The sequence below is a fragment of the Physeter macrocephalus genome, chromosome 1 (assembly GCF_002837175.3).
Source record: "Physeter macrocephalus isolate SW-GA chromosome 1, ASM283717v5, whole genome shotgun sequence".
In the NCBI taxonomy this organism is placed as follows: Eukaryota; Metazoa; Chordata; class Mammalia; order Artiodactyla; family Physeteridae; genus Physeter; species Physeter macrocephalus.
The window spans coordinates 101,700,335-101,713,353 of NC_041214.2; the positions used below are offsets into that span (position 1 = coordinate 101,700,335).

Below are 13,019 nucleotides of genomic sequence, written 5' to 3' on the forward strand. Positions count from 1 at the left end.
AATTGCTCAAAGTCACAGCTAGACGTGATGACACTGGTACTCAAATCGCCCAAATAAATTCAGAATAATTTACAATGCATTTTAAGTTCTCTAGATTTTTGGGGGGGGGGGTGGGGAGGGGGGTGGAAATCTAAGCCAATGGAGAAGAGAAGGACACACTCCAAAAAATATTAGTCATTGTCAATGTCTGACTAGGTCCGTGTCCTTGAGGGTAAACATTTCCACGTGGGGAAAGAAGCCTGAACAAGGCACTGAGATACGAAATAATTGCAGCACCTTGCAAGGTGTATACCCACCCTCCTCAGCAGGGTATGGTGATTGTGTGCCCAGGACTCCTCCTTCACCAGAAAGAATGTAATGCTGATTTTGGCCTGAGAAGGGTGCTTAGAGCTCATTTCTGCTTGACTCCTCAGGGGAAGCCCACTTATTTGCTTACGAGGCCCAGAATATTGTCTGCTTTTAATATTTTTAGATAAGGGCTTTACTTGGTCTTTTGACCCTTGGAATTTTATTTTTAACTTAGCTTTTTACTTTTACAGTGCTTAAATCTAGTTTGTTTGTTTTTTTTTCCCTCCAGATACATAACTTAACTTTCTATGTTCTATGTTAGTCTTACTAATGAAAAACAGGAAACTTTGCTGATGAAGGAATATTCTTCCCAAGGGTCATTCGTTCTGAAACAGTAGTCCAAGAAATGACAGGGAAGAGTGCTATACCATCCACCTGCCTGGGTACATTGTAGGAGCCCTCTCAGTGAGCTGAAAAAATTCCCATTTTGTTTCAAATAGTACCCTTACCATTAAAAATAATCCTCTGTTTTATTATTGCCCCCAGCAAGTCATATGCTAACATCCCTCCCCCAAAGCTCACTTAGAGAGGTATTGGAACTGTGTTGTTACCTCCTTTTTGAAACCAAATACTCCTTATATAAACAAATGATCCCTTTTAAAATTGCATCAAAATAAATTAATTAATTAAATACTTAGGAACAAACCTCACCAAGGAGATGAAAGACGTTTCTGCTGAGAACTACAAAACATTAATAAAGGAGACTGAAGATGATTCAAAGAAATGGAAAGATACTCCATGCTTCTGGATTAGGAGAATTAATATTGTTTAAATGGCCATACTACCCAAAGCAATCTACAGATTTAATGTGATCCCTATCAGAATACCCATGACATTTTTTACAGAACTAGAACAGATAATCTTAAAATTTATACAGAACCATAAAGACCCAGAATTGCCAAAGAAATCCTGAGGAAAAAGAACAAAGCAGGAGGCATAAGCCTCCCAGACTTCAGACAATACTGCAAAGCTATGGTAACCAAAACTGTGTGGTACTGGCACAAAAACAGATCAATGGAACAGAATAGAGAACCCAGAAATAAAACCACACACCTATGGACAATTAATCTTTGACAGAGGAAGCAATAATATACAATGGAGAAAAGACAGTCTCTTTAGCAAGTGGTGTTGGGAAAGTTGGATAGCCTCACGTAAGTCAATGAAGCTAGAACGCACCCTCACACCATACACAAAAATAAATTCAAAATGGCTTAAAGGCTTAAACATAAGACAAGACACCATAAAACTCCTAGAAGAGAACATAGGGAAAATATTCTCTGACATAAATCGTGCCAATGTCTTCTTAGGTCAGTCTCCCAAGGCAATAGGAAAAAAAGCAAAAATAAACAAATGGGACCTAATCAAGCTTATAAGCTTTTGCACAGCAAAGGAAACCATAAAAAAATGAAAAGACAACCTACACACTGGGAGAAAATATTTGCAAATGATGCAACCAATAAGGGCTTAATTTCCAATATATACAAACAGCTCACACAATTCAATAACAAAAAAACCACAAACAATCCAATCAAAAAATGGGCAGAAGACCTAAACAGAAATTTCTCCAGAGAAGACATACACATGGCCAAGAGGTACATGAAAAATGCTCCTCATAGCTAATTATTAGAGAAATGCAAATCAAAACTACAATGAAGGGCTTCCCTGGTGGCGCAGTGGTTGAGAGTCCGCCTGCCGATGCAGGGGACACTGGTTAGTGCCCCGGTCCGGGAGGATCCCACATGCCGCAGAACTAAAATGAGGTACCACCTCACACTGAACAGAATGGCCATCATTAAAAAGTCTACAAACAATAAATGCTGGAAAGAGTGTGGAGAAAAGACAACCCTCTTACACTGTTGGTGGGAATGTAAATTGGTGCAGCCACTATGGAAAACAGTATGGAGGCTCCTCAAAAAACTAAAAATAGGATTGCCATATGATCCAGCAACTCCACTCTTGGGCATATACCCATACAAAACTGCAATTTGAAAAGATATATGCACCCTTATGTTCATAACAGCACTATTTATAATAACCAAGACATGGAAACAACCTAAATGTCCATCGACAGATGAATGGATAAAGAAGATGTGGTGTATATATACAATGGAATATTACTCAGCCATTAAAAAGAATGAAATAATGCCATTTGCAGCAACATGGATGGACCTAGAGATACTAAGCAAAGTAAATCAGAAAGAGAAAGACAAATACCATGTGATATCACTGATATGTGGAATGTAAAATATGACACAAATGAACATATCTATGAAACAGAAACAGACTCACAGACATAGAGGACAGACTTGTGGTTGCAGAGCAGGGGAGAATTATTGGGAGTTTGGGATTAGCAGATGCAAACTATTATATATAGGATGGGTAAACAACAAAGTCTTACTATATAGCACAGGGAAATATATTCAATATCCTGTGATAAACCATAATGGAAAAGAATATGAAAAAGAATATATATGTGTATAACCGAGTCACTTTGCTGTACAGAAATTAACATAACACTTTAAATCAACTATATTTCAGTACAATTTAAAAAAATAAAACCAAAAACTCCTTAATGAGGAATATCAGCAATTAACAGTCATAGTTTTCAAACACATAACTCTCTGACATTAGGCAGGATTCCTAATCAACTCATATTATGTACCAAAAAGTAAGTAGTTAGAAAATTATACTCAGGAAGACCTTTCAATATTATCCCATCATGCAGCCTTCACCCTGTCTATGAGACTTTTTGCAGGGAAGGCAGAATGGTGATGTCTTAACTAAGCCATTATATTCCTGACTCTATAAGAATTCTTAAATAAACCAGTTCTTTTCCTGTCATAAAATGCTCCAAAATGATTTTCCTTAGCATAAATAGCTCTCCCAGCTCCCATCCCTAATCACAAAAGTCTAAAAAGGACTACCTAGGGCTTGATTTTTACCATCTGTTTTTTTGAGACTGAAAAAGTTCAAAGAATCACTCTTATCCAAAAGACCTCTAACCAGCCTTGGTAGCTGAAGTCAGTCTGAAGTTGAAAGTGCCAACTAAATGTCACTCGCCATCTGGTTCTACAAAGATTGAGTCATTAGCCACTGCAGTCGCTGACTTTCAACACACCCTGAAAGGAGTTCAGGGTGGAGATAAGGAATGAGGCACTCTGTGCTCTGGGAAAATAGGCATATATTTTCAGGAGAAAATTTTATAAACCTAATTTCCTGTATCTCCCTGTACTTAGAAAAATCATTAACAGAGATATCTGTTCTTTGTGACTAGCAGCAACCTTCCACTGAAATGTGTGCTCGACTGCATGTACCCCTTCTCCAAAAATCACATATGTACAGACCTCCCTCCTTACATCTTCAGAGCAGCTCCTCAGAGCTATCCCCAGGCTATAGTCCTCAATAAATCTCCAAATAAAACTGAACTCACAGCTCTCATGGTGTGCTTTTTTTTTTTTTTTTAGTTGACAAAAGCCACACAAGAACTGGGAAGCCATAACACACTCCAGACACGTAAATATGTTTCAGTCTTTCTGGACACATTGGAGTGATACAGACCTAAGTTCAAAGTCAAGGCCATCTTTCCACAAGTACTTATTGAATAGGAAAATGAATAAAGTGCATGCCCTGTTTGCATTTATATCCTAGATTACAGTTGGGGTGTCTTGAGCAAGTCCCTTGACTTCTGTGAGCCTAGTGTCCCCATCCACAATATAGAGGAAATGGTATTTATACCATAGAATTCTTGCATGATCTAATAAGAAATTATACCTAAAACATTTAACGCAGTACATAGATTATAGAAAGCTCTCAACAAATGATTATTCTCATTATACTATCCTATGATCTTTGGATATAGCAAAACAGGCTTTGCATTGGTAATTAATTCTCTTACAGTAATGTCTAAGGATAGGAAAGTTAATTTAAAGATTCCAACTCAACCGTCCTCTGATTTCACCATCATCTGCTTACAAACATCCAGGCTTTTATTTAGAATTTAATTCATATAATTTATCATATGTATTAGGCACTGGAGTAAGCACCAAGAAGGACAGAGAATGTATGATTCAAAGATTTGTTATTTTGGCTTCTTTGTGTGGGTGTGTGTATTTCTGGACTTTCATTTGTGGAGCAGAGGTAGATTATTTAGTCCAGAGTTGTTTTCACAGCAATAAATGTGCATATTATACGTGTCCTGCTCCTTCCTGCTACCTTACACAATCATAAGAAATTTTCAGGATCAGTAGCTAACGCTTCCACAACTCAGCTTCTCCATCTAATGGCCTGAGTAAAACTCAAAGTTGAAAGTTAGGGAGCCATCCCCAGCCTTTTCTTAAATTATAATGGAAGGTTGATTTCCAACACTCACCTCTATGGTGTTGACTCTCTGAACGCAAAGAAGGCTTTGCTCAACACTGGAACTAATTAAGCCACCCTTGGGGCAGCGTCCAGGCTGTTTGCTCAAGCTGCCCTACCCAACGTCTAGGATACCTTACTTTATACTGGTGAGGAGTCAACAATTGCCCTACTCACTGGCTAGCTCCCTTGTCCATTTTGTCTTTCCTCCATGATGCTGAAAAACTCTGGTTCCCTGTTTCTGACCTCTAGGTGTTACAACACATAGAGAGGCTGCTGAGGAGAGGAACTTTAAAGTAAATTTTTAATTTTTTCCTGAAAGTAGTAGGGAAGAGAAAGGTTAGTTATAACAGTGTGTCAAGACACCTTCATACTCTCTCTCTCTCTCTCTCTCTCTCTCACACACACACACACACACACACACACACACACACACCACTTTCTTCACACACAAAATGGCAGAACATTGGCTGTTATCTCAGATTTCCTACATATGGTGTAGGGGAACAAAACTTGCCACCCTAGACTATCCATTTAGCTTGAGAATTATTTGGGTTGGAGATTTTTTTAAAAAAGCAAAAGGCTCAAGAACTCTTTCTTTTTACCCACCCCCTCCTTAACTGCCTAAAAGAATTTAGACAAAGAGGCTGGTCCAGGAAGAGCACTACCACCAGAGATACTTACAAAGAATTCGGGCTACGTGTGGTATGGGGAGTTCAGCAGAACCTGGAGCCCAAAGTCCTGTCTGTGTCCCGTAGTCTCTGCATGGCCCAGCAAACATTTACTTCTCCATCTCCATGTGAATTGCCTTCCTCCCCTCTGAAGTCTCAAGCCCCTACGCCCTTCTTCTTCTCTCAGAAGGCATATTAGCCTCAACTGCCTAACTTATCCTTGGGCCTCATATCCTTATGGAGCCCCTGTAAGTATATAATTAAATTTGGGGTTTTTTCCTGTTAATCTGTCTCCTGTGGATTTAATTCTTAGATGAGCCAGAAGAACCTAGAAGGGTAGAGGAAGTTTAGTTTAGTTTTGTTTTTTTTCTCCCCACAACAGAATAGAAAGCTTTAGATAACTTGGAAGAAATTCTTTAAAATTTATTGTAATTATTCAACCTGGGAAAGGAAGTGGTTTTGACAGAGGAGAATGGGAGAAACAGATTAGGGCAGCCCCAGATTTCTTAGATCTGTATGCAGTAGACATCCCTAATTTTTATATATGCTTTGTTAAGAATTTTCTTTCTTCACTGTTCAACTAACTTACTGAGGAGAGGGTTTCCTGAATTTCAGATATTCCCAAGATAAGAAAATTTGCTATCTTAATATCTTTCCAAGGATAAATTACCCGAGTGATTAATGAAAAAGTGAATGGAGGTTCTGTTGGAGAAATATAATTAAAAACACACAATCTCCTGCTGCCCCAGAAAATCTCTCCACAAAAGTAGAATGAAGAGAAAGTTTTATTATTGAATAAGCATTAAACCAGAATGTAATGAGAATCATAGGCAATCCACTAAGGAGATTACAAAAACAAAGAAATCTTGCCCTTTTATGTAGCCAAACAGATACAATCTATTGTATAAACTTTTTCAAGATAAACCATGTCTAGTCCTCAAATAAGAGAACTTGACTGCATTATTTGTCACACATATTCACCCTAAATGCATTTGGTAATATGTTTGCTGATTGTCCTTAAAAGAGAAATTTTCTTCTTATCCTTTTGCCTGTAGGTAGGTTTGAAATTTGGAGCCAAGGGCCAGCTGAAGTTTGGTTCCTATTCTCCCAGGAAAACTGGGAGATAAGGGCCTTATCTTCCTTGTGATTGCATTTCAAAAAGATGGGCCCCAGGTCCCAGGGGAAATGTTCCTGGATTGTTTATTCAATTTTTAAAAGATTTACATGTATTTTAAAGATGGAGAGAAAGAACTTACAAGTTTTCTAAAATAAATGCTCTAAAAAGAGGGAGGGGAAAAGGTCTCTTCCCTTATTTTCAACAGAGAGAAATAGGCTCTTATCTTTCATTTGTATTTTCTCTTGCAGGACTAAAATGTTATAAATCATAATATATTTTACTTCATGCATTGAGCCCTCCTAGACTGGCATAACGCTCCTTCCCCTCTCACAAGCCCTACTCACTCCAGAATACTTTGTCCTCCTAGGCAAGTGTTGTCCACCTCTCAGCCCATTTGTCAAAAAGTGCTCCTGGAAACCCCCCACATAGACAGCCTGACGTCTGGAGAGCAGCAACGGGGGCAAGAGTGATGTGTGATGGGTCTGGTGTTGCACAACTAGTACCCCATCTTCTCTAACATGGTTTCTTCTAAGCTGCTTCCCCACGCTGCCCTGCCTGTTGCAGGTATGACCTCTCCATTACACCAGGACAAGCAGTAAGGCCTTTTGCACTTTGTTTCATTTCATTTCAAGGAGCTCCATGAGGGCAGGCCTGTATCTGCTTTGTTCACCACTAAACCCACAGTGCCCAGCCTACAGTAGGTGCTCAGCATATACTTGTTGAAGGAATGAAGGAACAAATGAGTGGCCAAACTTGAACCAACCATCACCTATAAGAATAATTTTAAAAATCTGTAATTCCTGTCCCCAAGTTAATTTCTTTCATTTTTTAACCTTTCTTTCTGTTGAGATAATTTACCTATAGTAGAATGCATGCTTTTTGGTATACAGCTCTATGAATTATGAGAAATGCATACAGTCATGTAAGTCACCACCACAACAAGATACAGAACAATAACAAAAAAATTCCCTCCTGATCCTTGAAGATCAAACCTTCTCCTACCCCTTCTCTGTCCATCACTGATGTGTTTTCTGTCCCTACAGTTTTGCCTCATCCTGAATGTCACAAAAGGTAGATATTAAATCTGGATTCTTCCACTCAGCATAATGCATTTGAGAATCATCTATGTTGTTGTATATATTAGTAGTCCATTCCATTTTATTACTGGGCAGAATCCCATCGTGTGGATGTGACATAGTTTGTTTAGTCATTCACTACTTGAGATTATCTGGGTTATTTCCAGGGGTTTTCTTCTGTTTTGTTTTGGGGGTTTTTTTTGGCAATTATGAGTAAAGCAGCTATAAACATACACATGCAGGTTCTTAGACATCTTAATTTTTTATTTCTCTTGGGTAAATGCCTAAGAGTGGGGTTGCTAGGTTGTGTGGTAAGGCTATGTTTAACTTTATAAGAAACTGCCATACTCTTTTCCAAAGAGGCTATACCATATTGCTTCCCATCTGCAGTATGTGAGACTTCTAGATGCTCCACTTCCCTTGTCAGCACTTGGTATTATCAGTTTTTGTTTTTGTTTTCAATGTTATCCATTCTAATGGATGTGCAAAAGTATTGCATTGTAGTTTTGATTTACATTATTACACCCCTAATGACTATGGTGTTGAGCATCTTTTCATGAATTTGTTTGACATCTGTATATTTTCTTTGATGAAGTATCTGTTCAAATATTTTCCCTATTTTGTTATTTGATGTTTGTTCTATTCTCAGTAAGTTTTGAGAGTTCTTTACACACTTTGGATAAAAATCTTTTTACCAGATGTATGTTTTGCTAATATTTTCCACTGGTTTATGGCTTGATTTTTAAGCTTTTTTGTTTTAAAACAAAGCTCCCCCCATCTGATGTTTCTAGGACTACAAAGTGCTTTAATAAGTTCAGGCATCTGCGGTGAAAAACCCCCATTGCCTGTTTACAATTGCAGACAGGGCTTCCCCATTTGTTCAAAACTCTCATTAACTAACGACTTCTGGTTAAGGGCAATAACCCAGTTGGTTCAGCCTCTGACATTTTAGGAAGTTGTGCATGTGTGCACTTCTGAATCTCCTCCCCGCAGGCTCCTCCTCTCTTCTGCAAAGGGATACTCTCCTCTCAGCTCTCTCTGCCCTGGTGGCCAAGCAACACAGCCCTGTCTCTAAGTCAGGAGCAGCCCTTGTCAGAACACAGGGCAAGACGAGGGGAAGGCACCAAGAGGACTGAGAGGATGGGGAACTCTCTGCTGAGGGAAAACAGGTGAGCCCAGACTCCCTAATGGGGAGCAGAGGAGATGGGTCTAGGCAATGTAGCCAGAAAGAGAAAAAGAGGTCTATTCTTGGGGAGAAAGCAATTGGGTAAGGGACTGACAAGAATGAAGTGCCTACTACGTGCCAGAGAACACGTTCAATTCCTTATAGGTTGGCCTTCTCCCCAGAATCACAGTGAGCAGCTGGTGGAGGACAGGTGAAAGGCAAGACTTTATCAAGGAAGTTCTGTGCAATAGACTACCCCCTAAGAAATGGAACAACTTTCTGGGGGCCTGGAGGGTATGCTCTTCTGAGGTTAAAGACACCACCACCCTTTCAGTCACTATTAAAGTTCGAAATAAACAGCAAGCTTCCGGATAGATAAGACCTTACCTGGTGCACATTCCCTGCAACAGGTAAGCCGAGGTCATTGAAATTGGTAGAGAACTTGGCTTAACTTTTCTGGGCCTCAGTTTCCTAATGATAACTGGAAATAATAACACAATACCTATGCTGGAGGGTTCTAGTGTGTGTGATGTTAGCATAGTACCTGATACAGAGTAGGGTTCAATAATTAGAAGATATTATTTTTTTGGACCATCATCTTCATTAATGTCAAAGCAGCCATTGTAAAAATTAGTACCACCCAAAACAAGGGAATTCCTATGGTACAAAGTGAGGTGGTTTGGAGAAAATGAGCTAGCTGGGGAGTTGGGGGGTGGTCTTTACAGGACTGTGTTTGGTGTCCCAGAGCTCAGTTCATGCCATTGAGAGCTAGAACATAGAATCCAAAAAGCCACCTGCCAAAAGGAGGCTTGGTGAACCCGAGGAATGTCTCCCGGCCTTCCCTGAAGGTCAGTGTTGTCTGGGACTTCTCCTCCTCAGATCCTCACAACCCTCAGTCTGAAACTCTAGCATTCTTCTATTAGATTATAAGTCCCTATTTTTATGTCTGGATGTGAGGTCCTCAAAAGTAGAGACTGTTTCTTATTCATCTTTGAATTTCTGTTTCCTAACATTGTTTCTGGCATATAGTAGGCACTCAATAAACACCGAATGAATGATTGGAAACCTAAATAAATACTGTCTTGAAAAGAAAAATAAAACAAAATACAGATATGATGTGACTGAGAAAGTTATGATTGATGTTACATTTGTAATTTTGTATTTTAGAACTTTGGAGAGGCAGTGAAGGATTGTGACATTAATACATGTTAGTTGTAAAAGAAATTGGGGAATAAAGCATAAACAAGAAAATAAACTGGGAAGTCACAGTTATAACTACTTATAACATTAGAAGCGTTACCTTTATTTTACTGTCTATATTTATCAGAGATGTGTATTTTTTCATCTGTGAAGAGCTAATATGCGTTTTGCCCGCTTTTGTTTTAGATTTCGGTCTACTTTGTTTTATTGATTGTAAAAGCTATTTTTACTTTGAAGAAATTAGCCCTTTCTCATAAATATTACCAAAAATATTTTTGTCCAATCTGAGTGTCTTGTGCCATACAGAATTTTTATGTTTTTCTTATATATTTAAACATAATTGAATTAAATCTAGAAAGCTTTTTGGTTTCTACCAATTTATGCTTAAAATTATTTCCCCATCCCAAAATAAGACAAATCTACAGTATAATTTTCATAGTTTTATTGCTTTACATTTAGCATCATACATTCATTATATGGTGTCAGATAGAAATACATATTTTCTACATAGTTACTCGGCCCAGCATCTTCATTTCTATGCTGAATTAAAATGTCTTCCTTAATATACTCAAAAGTCTTATATTTACTTGGATCTGATTTTCAACTTCACCTTTACCACCTGGTTATCATCCAGTCAGCACACTCCACCATGTCTCTCCAGATCAAATTTGTTACAGAAAGCAGGGAAATTCCCACCATCAGGCAGAATGGCACCGATTCCCTTCATGAGAGGAGCTCAGAGTTTCAGAGGATGAATCTGCCAGAAGCAAACTCAGCTTCTCCCACTTATTCCCACTTGTCCTCAGACAAGTTGCATAAATTTTTTAACCTCAATTTCTTCATGGGTAAGACATAGAATCATAATATCTACCTCATGGATTTATTCTGGGATTAAGTGAAATATAACATAGGAAATGTATATGTTATTTACATTTAGGAAGTAGTATGTATAGTAAGTAATATATATATAATAGTAAGTAGCATTTATAGTGTGTGTGCATATATATATGTGTGTGTATATATATATAGTAAGCACATAGTAAATTGTGTTTAATTTTTAGTTTCTTTTTCTCTATACCCTAAACTCCCCACAAATAAAAAGATAGTTATACAGAAACCCAACCCAAACAATGAGCCAATTTATTTTCTTTATTTAATTCTTTCCTTCCCTTTTATCCCATGTTCTCTGCCTTGGTGCTTTCTGTGAAAATTGCAATTTACATGAGACAAGGCCAGTGCCCTTCTCGGTTCCTGTGTACAGTCCCTGAAACTGCATAGAGCGGATAAGCCTCTCTGTACACTGATATTCTTGCAGTTGTCATGAGCCTGTCTGGACATTTGGGAACAAATGATTGGGGCCTGGTGGTGTATGGCAGTTGTTGGAGAACGTTGTGAGGGCTGTTCTATGGCAATGGAGGGGAGGTCAAATCAAGGACAGATTGAGGTATATGCTTTAGAAGGGCGTATTAACAGATGGGAGGGCAACAAGAGGAAGCGGAGGCAATTCTGGGGTTACACACAAATAGCAGAAATGAAGAAAGCTGGAGAAAGTATCAAGCTAGGTGGGAAGCCTGGAAAGAAAAGACTTAGCTCATTCTTGATATGTTGAGTTTTGGGTGGCAGCAGATCTCTCAAGACACACCCTGGAATCTGAGAAATCAAAGCCCCAAACAGAGAACATCCAGGTGAGAACAAATCCAACAAAACTTCTCCCAGGCTTTGCCTGTGAGGAATGAAGTCTGTCAGGTCCTGGACTTCACATACGCCCCAACAGAGGACGCTGCTTAGACGCAGCAGCAGTTGTAATGATAGTAAACGTGAAGACAAGACAAAAGACAAAAACACTCTGAAACCTTGGACAGAAGACGTGCCATTTTGCTAGGAATCTAGTGTAACTCCTAGCAGCTAGAAAGAAGACCCTTATTTCCTGTTGTCTCTTTGTCGATTTCATGTACCTTTCTGCTCCAGCTGCATCCTGGCCATTTCACTTTAAGCTGAGTTTCTATTTCTGAGGTAACCACATCCTCCACATGGCTACAATTGTTGAAAGGGCTGTGCAGAGAGACACTTGTGATTACCGTGATGCTCTTAAACAAAGTCTTCCTCATCAATCCTTTCTGATCAGGCCTTTTGAGTGTCAGGGAATTGCTAACATATGGAAGAGTGTCCCTGAATCCAAGAATCCCGAAGTGTGGCAAAGCCAGTTGTTCTGTGGCTTGAAGAGTTATCTACACTTTCCCCATGGTTTCAGAAGAAGCTTTTGAAAGAGTATCAGTTAAAAAGCAACTATACAGCCAAAGCCTACACAGACATCCCCCCAACAGGGTGCTTTTCTTCGGTGCAAATTAAGGATCAAATATTTGGGGTGTATCATCGGACCTAGGTTAAAGTATACAGTCCAAAGGATGAAACAGACTGGAAGGGCCATGGGCATTAGAACAAGGGAGAGACTGGGCAGACTGGAGCCAGGGAAGCTTTGGAGACAGGAACCTGGAATTGCTGGCACATAGCCTGAACCTACCCCAGACCAAAATTCCAAACTGAAATGCAAGAATATATTGCAGAAAAGCTGACCGGGGGAAACAGTTAGTTTGAAAATAGCTTTTGTGCATATTTGACTTTATGTGACCCTTACAACTCCATGAAGTAAGCAGTATAAGTATCCTCATTTTATACATAAAGAAACTGTGGCTCGGGGAGTCCAGAGATATTGATCCAGTAATGCAAAATTAATCATCTCCTTTCATCTCACTCCCGTATCTCCTCAGCGAACCTGATTTCTTAGCATGAGTGTGATTTAGTGGTTTCCTTCCAGTGTTTCTTTAATGGCAGAAATAGGAGATATAAGCAAATGGGCTAAAGAACCCTGAACGAAGCCTGAAGAGGAGGAAGAACTACAGCCATACCTCTCAGCCCCAAAGGCTCTAATGGTACACAGACCCCAGAAGCTGTCAGAAGACTCAGCACGCTGGTGCCCACAGCCAAGCTCAAGTGCAGCAGCCTCTCTTCCACTGCCCTTTCCAAGGGAACTCCCTGAAAAAGCTCACTGGGGGAGATATTTTTGTGTTTTTTTTTTTTTTTTTTTT

At 39.2% G+C, this 13,019-nt stretch overlaps 1 protein-coding gene across 1 annotated transcript in view; it reads left to right on the forward strand.

Moving 5' to 3' along the window:
- The first annotated feature begins 8,708 nt into the window (after positions 1–8,708).
- GCSAM (germinal center associated signaling and motility) overlaps positions 8,709–13,019 on the forward strand; it is a 14,057-nt gene continuing 9,746 nt past the window's right edge. Inside the window, exons 1-2 of the mRNA XM_024120463.1 lie at positions 8,709–8,737; positions 11,544–11,618. Coding sequence (XP_023976231.1) covers positions 8,709–8,737; positions 11,544–11,618 — 104 coding nt within the window. The remainder of the gene's footprint in view (positions 8,738–11,543; positions 11,619–13,019) is intronic.